This window comes from Echinococcus granulosus, assembly GCF_000524195.1.
Source record: "Echinococcus granulosus chromosome Unknown EG_S00063, whole genome shotgun sequence".
Lineage (NCBI taxonomy): Eukaryota > Metazoa > Platyhelminthes > Cestoda > Cyclophyllidea > Taeniidae > Echinococcus > Echinococcus granulosus.
Genome location: NW_020170443.1, coordinates 203,623 through 213,042, shown reverse-complemented (window position 1 = coordinate 213,042; position 9,420 = coordinate 203,623). Strand labels below are relative to the sequence as shown.

Below are 9,420 nucleotides of genomic sequence, written 5' to 3'. Positions count from 1 at the left end.
GTAAACTGCCTGTCCCCGAGTTACGTTATAATTGTAGGAGTGTCTCATTACTGCCTGAAACGCCACTTTTATTTGATGGTTTTGCCTTTGTAAATTGACTTTCAACCCAAACTGGAACCATTGAAGCGCTATTTCTCATAGAAAAAGATATAAATTAATGCAGACAGTTCTATGCATCATCAACGGGACTGGCTAAAAATGCTCAATGTTTGCAAATGATTGAGGATTTTCATTTTATCATGCAACTTATTCCTTGAAATTTACTCAGGCACATGAGGGGCGTTTGAAAGTAGTGAATTCAGCTACCCTCATTCACTTGTTCCCAAAATACGGAAAAATTTGAAAATGTTTCTAGCTGCACTGAAATAATAGAGACGAATGGTTTTGTCCTACCCATAGGGATGCGAAAGCATTTCGTAAGGCCATTTTAGTATGACGATTTACAAATATAGTAGTAAGAAACATCCAGTGATTTACCGTTAATAAAATCTGTTGCACTTTCAGGAGATTTAATCATTCGATCCTAATAGGTGGGTGACTACCGATGTAAGAGGTTATATGAATAAATAAAGAAAGTAGCTAATGATTAATATAATCAGCTCGTGTAAATAGTGACAGGTCATTTTCATCACAAAGCAACGCTCATCTTATGCTCTAGGTACAGAAAGTGTAGTGACAAATAAATCTACCCCGTTTATTACATTGGCATGTACTAGCTGGTCATCCATCACATCTGGTAAAAAAGTCTTGGAGCTGCGCTTAATCCTTTCAAGTGGATCTCACTTTCCTTTAACCTAGCAATCCGACAAATAATTAAAGAGCAGGGGACCAAAACATTATACAACATTGTTTTGGAGATAGACATTAAGTTTTTGATACTAAATAGTAATTTAACTCGACACGCGAATTCACACTCGTCGGATTCGCATCCACCATTGCATTTGATCTGTTTGTAGACAACAGTCAGTCGACCGCTTGGTCGTACACGAGCCCCGCATAGTATTATAAAAAACAATTGTTACTTAAAAGTAATCAGTAAAAACAGTGAATAAACTAGTCTCACGTGTGTGTAGTGGTGACTGTGCGGCGACGTTCTGCAGAAATCTGATCTTCTGCCACCTGCATAGATTTTGAGGCGCCAGGGGCATGCTTCAAATCACACGCTAAAAATTCGTGTGAATTCCTCTTACTATAATCCTTGTATGCTGGAAATGATGAACTGTGATTCCTTAACAAAGACCGGTAACTCGACACCCTCTGATCAATAGATCACTCGATCATCATATTTCTCTCGCCAGAAATCCCAGAAAATCTCGATAAAATTACTGCCTTCCTTTAGTAGGATAGCACCATTCTCCCAATTCATGGTGGTATTTGCTAAAATAAATTATAATTAGACCACCAATTCTAATTTGGAGAGCTTATTAAAGTTTTAAATGCATTTTGGTTCGTGCAGTTGTAAATTAACTGTCATGTAGCTGCTCAAGAATATCCTCTTTACTTTTTATTCAGTAATCACACAGAACTTGAAAGTTTTAAGTTTCACTCATTCCCAAAATCGCCCAACTGTATGTCACTGTTGCCTTCACTTTGGAAGTTGAATCTTCAAAATCTCTCTCTCTCTCTCCCTCCCTCGCGTAAATTCTCGTCGTTGGCGTTTTCGAGGGCCAGCAATAATTTGCAAGAGGGGCTTTCTCAAATTTCCTAAAGCACATCTTTGTGTGCAAAATTTCACACGTTTTGCCGTACACTGTCTGTACTCCTCACCCGAGCCCGAATCCGTGTGTGTGTGCCAGCTCATAAGGGTGTGCGCCCATTTCAGTGAAGTTCTCCAAGCCACTTTCAATGGATCTAGCTCACAATTTCCACGGTAAAATCACTGTATCGCCTTTAGAGGCTTTAGGTGAAACAAATACGAGTTTCATTAGTGTAATTTTGGGAAATTTTTGTCAGTTTAGCAAGCACAAATGGAAAACTTTTGACAACCCGCCCCGGGAGTAGCTTCCTGCCTCCATGACGAGTTTCCCCAGGATTTTCCCTCTTTTACTCGCTGTTTATCATCTGGTTTACTTAGTCTTGTCAGTTTTGAATATTGTCAAGCCTTGTTATTGGCCTTTTTAACTACCTAGACCCATTATTTGATTTCTCAACTAGTGGAAGAAAGGGACACTCAGAGGTGCCACCTGCCAGCATTCGTTCGCTTATCTCAGGCTGTGAAATCCATCTGTCTCGTCAACCTTTCCTGCCATCACACTCCTCTTGCAAGGCGTGGAGATGACATTTGTGGTGCTGCACCATTTCACCCACTGTACCGCACTGTCCGGACGTTAAATTGTTGACCCACTTGATGTGGTAAAGAAATGCGGTAAAATGGCACTGCTGCCTCATTTTACTGACCTCCCACAAAAGGTGGTGCTTGTTTATGTTGTAGGGAAAGGGGATAAGGCGAGTTGGCAACTGGCGAGATGTTTATGTCATCGTCACACCTCTTCCCACTCCATCCTGTCCCTCGCCTTTGCTGGGAATGTCCCCATTCGGAGAGAGGTATCACTAGATCCTTAAGCAGTGCCTTATTCACATAACAAAGTAAAGTTCCTTCTACTTTACGCCCCATGAATCCGGGATGGTGTGATTTCAGCAGGTTAGATTACTTCCCTTCGGTAAATGCAACTTCCATGCGTGAACTGAATGTCCGCTAGGCCCAGCAACGTTAATAGATCTCTCGATCTGGATTTCAGGCTCAAGGTAAGGTATTAACAGCTTTTTTTTATGTGGCCTATATACACACACACACACAAGAATAGGAGGGACAAAGTTAGTAGCACCAGTAAATCACTCAGGACACAGAATCCCTCTCCGTCCACTGCGATTGGCTGTTGTCATGGCCACTTAAGGAATGGACCAATTGGAGGTAGGCCAGCATTGCCACCGCAGAATTGGATGGCAGAGGGAGATTCGGTGGGAGATCGCGATGAGCCAGTGTGGAAGTGAGCATCTGTTGCATGAAGCTTGTCAGGGAGTTGGACGGGTTAGTCGTAGTGATGGTATGGAAGGCGGAGGAGGAGGAGGCGGAGGACGAGGACGAGTTGCGATCAGAATGTGGATGTGCTGTGTTCAGTGCTGGAGGCGTTCGAAAGTGTCCTGTGGTCAGGGCTGAAATCATCCCACCGGAATGTTGAGAGGCCAAAAGACTTTCCACTGATTCCCTGAAATGAAATAAATTATTCAGGCTTTAAATAGTACCTCTTACAAGTCGTTTGAATCGAAAAAGACAAGATTTTTGAAAAGAAGGAAGAAGGATGTTGCCACCTACAACATTAATTTTGCCCTTGATGGTGCGTACGTGCGTGGGTGCGTGCAGAGTCTACAAATTTGGGCAAAATTTGCCCTCTTGCCCTGCCGTCTTGCCTTCTTTTTGCCTGACCTGGCAAAATAGGTCCTCATAATAGTGCGCCCATCCGAACGTTTTCACCGCATGTTACTAATGTAAACAGACACATTGTGCTCCTCGCCAAATGCCGTCTTTGCACCGGTCGTCAATGCCATCACCATCACCGTCATCACCACCCTTACCACCACTTTATCCTTCCCCTCCCCTCCCCTCCCCACCCCCCGCCCTTTGCCTTATCCCTTCTTAGGAAGAACAAATAAATCAGTTCCCAGTCCCTTTTTCCTGCCCTCCTCTCGCCGGAGTGTTGGCGTCAGGGCTTCGTGTAAACACCGACCTCCTGTTCACGCTTCCTCTTTGGGGCGCTAGCAAGCGCTAGCCCTCATAGTAAACAAAAGCAATAAAATTGGGCGGCGGAAGCACCTGCTAAGGGAATTCCCCGTCCAGGTGTAGCAACGCCTCTTTCTCCTGCCTCCGGAGATCACTTAAAGTGACCGAAAGGTGGCTAAGCGCTCCTCTCGGGGCGGAGGATCAGCGGGTCAATTGTTTTAAAAACTGGTCAGTCGTTAACGGAGACAATGCAACTAACAATAAATTGTTAAACTGTTAAATTCTGATGTCTAAATTTTCGATAAAAGTTTATTATAATGAAAGGGCTGCACCGTGGAGGTCATTCTCGAGCTACTCAATTGAGCCAACTCACCGTTCGAAGTCGGACAGACGCGATGAATCACGGAAGCCCTTGGCGAATGGATTGCAGTCAATTTTCAGTTTTGTTATCTACAAAACAAGAAGATTAGCAACACCAACAACCACAGAGAGGATGTAGGGCAGGCAGGCAGTCAGGCAGGCGAAGTGGAAGCCGCAAACAGGTGACATTTCGGTCTGTGCCGTGTTATGCAGTGCAGGCGCAGCTACTGGTCGTAAATCAGCACCTTTGCATGTGCAAAGACGTCTTTCTGGGTCAGGCGCACAACTAGAAAGTTGTTACGCACCAACACATTCACACACGTGGTTCACTCAGGTGTGGGTGTGTGGAGGGGTGGCAAAGGAAGGGCGGGAGCATTCGCCACCACCCTATGCCATCCTTCGCCTACCCCCCGCCCACCCCACTTGCACCCTTCTCCCTTTCCCCTTGCCTTTCCCCTCCTCTCTTCCATTGCCTTGTGATGTTACCTGCAAACCAGATGTGACTACTTTCGCTGTGAAGATGACTGCTAATTACGATGTCGATGCTGATCTTCGTAGTGCCAGATGGTGCTGCTACTCTTCATCCCTTCCACACGACCATCAAGTGAAGGACTCCCCTCATCATTACTCATTTTAGATTTGATTACTGGCCTTTTTCTTAACGTTTTTACCTCCTTAGCATCCTTTGGAAGACATTCAGTGGAAATGGGAAATTGATGAATGGATGGCGTTCAAGTTGATCGTTGTGGAAGAAAGCGATCCACCGTGGACGTCTCCTTAAGAGGTACTTGGACGGAAGGGCCATCCAAATTGACCATCCCATCATTCGGGCTCATGATCACACACTTTGTAGCCGACACTCAAAAGACAATAGGGTCCGAGTAGCAGTAATGACCACCGCATCTTATCTGGATCCTTCCACCCATGCAGCCCTTCAGTTACCTTCCAGGCACCACTACTCATGTGGCAATGGATGTTGACTTTTTCTTAAACAAGACAGGCCTACCCTCCAGCGAGACGCTAAAACCCACTTCTCATTCCACCGGTAGGGAACTTACAAGTTGGTTCTGGTAGGCGGTCACCGCAATAAAGACGGTTTCGGGGAATTCAAACGTCTTTATCTCCTCCGCAGGCAGAGAAGTGAGTGTATCCGATGAGAAACTGCATCTCGGTCGTCTCACCAAGTGAATTCGTGGCTGGTATTTGTGCATTGAGTTGAGAATTATCTGCAGGACAAGGAAAGAGTCATAAATACGGAGGACCCCGGGGTAAGTCAATCCGGGACAAAATTGCACCACTCAAATGATCAACCAGAAGCATTTTCACCCTGAAAGTGACTTTCGGATTGGTCACTGCATTAAGTGGCTACTCACATAACCGTGCTTGTCAAGCAGGTTGTTGGTCAGTTTGAGTTTCTCGAATGAAACCGTCTGGCGAGCCAACTGTTCGCCAGTGAATGGTGCATCGGGATGCAGGTAACATCGACGACGTCTTCGCTGTTGTTCGGTGGTTTCGGGATCAGCCTTGCCTGCTACCAACCAACTGGATCGGTGGTATGCGTAGCGATAGCGTTTATTGTCAACTGGAACAATGTCCATCAACACAGTGTACTTCTGTCCTGGTCGGAGACCGGTGAAGGACACTCGCATTACGGGAAACATTCGTCTAGAATGAAATGTGGAGGTGAAGGTGAAATGCCTTACCTTCCCGACTTGGTGATAATCATTTCAGTGCCGAGTTCATTAAATTTTTGCCACAGTTCCCGGGTTTCCAGATGACATTGAGCTTGTGCTAAGTCGCCTGTTCCTCCGGTTGTTCGACAAGGAAAGTTGCTACTCCTAAGACTCGGCAGTACAACTGATTCATCAGATTTCGAAAGGCTAAGGAAAAATAATTTTTTTAAATTTTTACTATGCTCCATGGACGATCTGCAAGAGTACTGATGTTTTGTGGCTTTACCTTAACAGGCTCTCACATGGGGGTGGTATTTGGGCGTCTTGATGAACCAGTGGAGATGACGGATGGAAGGGTAGTCGTGGGGACTTTGTTGGAGGTGGCGAGGTCTCTTCATTGCTAAGGAGACTTGACCAACTTCGTCGCAGCAGTCGACCCTCCGACTTGGGACTTACTATAAAATGGAAGCAGCTTAATTGAATTGTTTGATAAAGAATAACGCTTGGATGGAACTCGCCAGTTCAAAGATCACTTTTGCCTCTGTCACTGCAGCCCCTGTTCTTAGAGAACTTTTTTTTTCCTTGGCAGTTTTACATGAAGGCGCTCTCTGACTTCCACTGACTAGGAGGGCGCACAATGTCCCACTTTGGCTTAACGACGAGAGTAACAGTATTTTAGGCAAATTTGTCTGAAACCGTCGGCTCCGCCACCAACACCTGCCCTATCAAATTACACAGTCTCCGACCCAACAGCAGACTTGATGGCGGCGGCGGCGGCGGTGGTGGTGGTGGGGGTGTTGGTGCCGTTAATGATGCCGTTGATGATGCCGTTGTCTAGGAGAGATTTGATTTCAACAGCACAATTGCATTTTCGTCGCTGCTGTGGTCAGTCCAGTGCTGTGTGTGAAACCATGGCAACAAATGTAGCGCGATCATCAAATTTCGTGGCAAAAGTAGCCGGACTTGACTCCATCCTTCTCTGTGGTCAGAGAGACAATAGCAGCAAACTAGACCTGTTTGACATTGAGCTTGAATAAATAAAATTGGTGCTGTGGTGCATTTTGGGTGTCACCTGTCACCTTCCCGTATGGAGGCACCGACACTCTTTAATTTGCATCGCCTTCATGGAGGTGAAACAAGATGGATGGATGAGCACATCAGGAAAATTGGAACAATGGGGTGTAAACAATCTAGTGGAAGGCTGGCAACATTGTGGGAAGTAACTACAATTCCACTTGTTTTGTGGAGTCCAAGCAGTTTTGGGGTGTTCGCCAGGGCAATCCATCCAACTGACAGCCAATCACAATCAGTGTGTCAACAACACAGAATCTGGAAGTCTGTCTACTTGACCGCCTACACACACACACACACCTGCACGTCTGTCTGAAAGTGATCGTTTCGTCTGCGATCCACAGAAGTGTCGTTCCACTTGACAAGCGGTCTGTTGTGGTTGACAAGAGACAAGGTGGGGGACGAAGAGAAGGAGACGGCTGTGGCAGCCCCAATTTGAGAGATTTGGTTACTGTGGTGTCTGCTTTACCATTGATCCGTCCCAACCCTTCCTCCCCTAACAGACTCAGGTAACCGCCGAGGTGTCATTCTCGTGGACAGGCACGGCGTGGAACAACGGTAACCAGTTTATGTTTATTTTTGTTTTAGAGCCCAAAACTGCCGATTTTTATTTCTTATTTTGAAACTCCTGCAGAGGAAGCATCGTCAAACACCTTTCGAAAACCCTCACGTTCGTAGACTACTTCTCAGGCACCTTTTTTTCATATTTCGTGTCATTCAAGACCTACGGTTTAACAAAGTGATGCAAGATGCTCTGCTCTGTCCAGACAATGAGCTAATTGCCATGGAACAATTGAGTTGAATCGAAGGCTACGGGGTTGTTGAGTTGTGACCGATTGCTCTCCTCGGTGCAAAATAGACTCTTCTATGTTTTTGTGGACGAGAGGACGGAGGTGAGGCGAAGCTAATGGAACACGAAGCGGTACCTAATTGGGTCGTAACTGTCAGTCCGCCCGACTGCCTCACCCGTTTGTTGTCTCCTGCATCAATGACGGTGCCGCCGGGGCACTTTGCTGCTGGGGTCCCTTCGTTCCTCCTCTCACCTCTACGAGGCTGGAGGCCCTTTGACTTTTTCTCTCGATTTTATCCCTAGCTAGTTTTCCGTACTGGATGGTGATTGGACAGAATGAGAGATGAGTAGCTGGAAGGAAAACCTTAACTTCTGACCTTGTGCTACTTTTCTGATCTACTAGATGACCTCTAAAAATGCAGCCCTTCCAAGTCACTAATTGGTCCTCATAAAAACACTTTCACCATCCACGCAACCGTAGAAATCCGTCGAGGTTTTTATTATTTAGCATTATATTAATTAAAGGAATTCAACAAAATATTATTTACACCCCTCTCCAGTTTAGGACAAGTCGACTCCTGGAGTAAATCCCTTATCTTTGACAGGTTCACGTCAAAACTTGGCTCATGTAAGGGTATTGTTATGAGGTAGCTCTTCATTTTGCCTAAGACACATTCTTAAATTCTCCAGTTAGTACCAACTTCTGATCAAATGAATATCCAGACATGTTGTTAAAGCGAGGCGAGTGGCGCCGGGGTGTTTACACTTGACTGGGGCCCAGACAAACGGCACTTGGAGCCTACGGTGATCATATCATCCCAATTTAATCCTGACCAGATTATCTTTTTAGAACTCCCGCAATCTCCATTCTAAAAATCAGCAGCAAGGGGAATTTTAAATTGCCAATTTTCTGTTTGTGTCTTATTAAGTTTCAATGTCCCAAAATTAAACGGCAATTCCATTTTTAAGCATTTTTATTATCTGAAAAGAAACCACTCTAAGCATCAATTAACAATCCATCTTTTACACCGAGAGTTTACACAAATTTTGAGCTCTAAATCACTGGTTTGTGAATTATTTAATTATTTGCCTTGTGAACACCTAACCAATGATAGGTAGGGAAGCTTTTTTCAGAAAAGGCAACCACTAGCGCATAATTCGAAATAATTAATTTGATGAATTATTAAGTAGATCATCTATCACTTTTCACTTAAAATCTACAAAAATGCGCTCTGATGGCAAAACGATTGCATTCAAAAGACAGTTCGAGTATTGTCGTAGTAAAACCTGATTTACATTTACAACAGTTTTATCTTTATTGCATTTTAAGTGTTTTTTTTTTCTTATCATAAAGAGATTTTATTCATTTGGCAACTAGGGGTGGGGAATACTCCTTTAAAAAAGGGCAAAATTAAATCGTGTATGTATTTCATGAGTAAATATTGCAACTTCTAAGAACGATATATTCAAAAAATGCAGAAGTGAAACGCACCAGGACTATGTTGAGAGGAGGTAGACTTAGCAGAGGCCCTAGCAGGCGTGGCAGTCATGATAGCATCGATGGAGAAAGCGGAGGCCTTCGCAGACATCGTCTCGTTGGTCATACAGTCAGAGGAGGAGTGAAATTTGCGTCCTGTGCCTCCCCCACACTCCACCCACTGCAACCTATATCCCTCTCCCCACCCGCTCGCGTGTTATGCACACACACACACGTCCGCACTCACGGTGACGATGGCAATTCGTCAAGGCACCACTGGGCTTGTGACGACAGCTCTCAACGCCCATTGGTTGCTCACGTGCCCCTTATC

The 9,420-nt window shown here is 45.0% G+C and overlaps 1 protein-coding gene across 1 annotated transcript; it reads right to left on the bottom strand. All coding sequences in view use genetic code 11, as the record gives it.

Moving 5' to 3' along the window:
• Nucleotides 1-4,087: 4,087 nt before the first annotated feature.
• EGR_06764 (T-box transcription factor TBX20) lies at nucleotides 4,088-9,201 on the bottom strand (the record flags this gene model as incomplete). The annotated part of the gene is made up of 6 exons (XM_024496013.1): nucleotides 4,088-4,168; nucleotides 5,137-5,304; nucleotides 5,452-5,743; nucleotides 5,782-5,958; nucleotides 6,038-6,206; nucleotides 9,105-9,201. The coding sequence occupies 6 exons, from the start codon at nucleotides 9,199-9,201 to the stop codon at nucleotides 4,088-4,090; spliced, it is 984 nt and encodes a 327-aa protein (XP_024349553.1).
• Nucleotides 9,202-9,420: the final 219 nt, after the last annotated feature.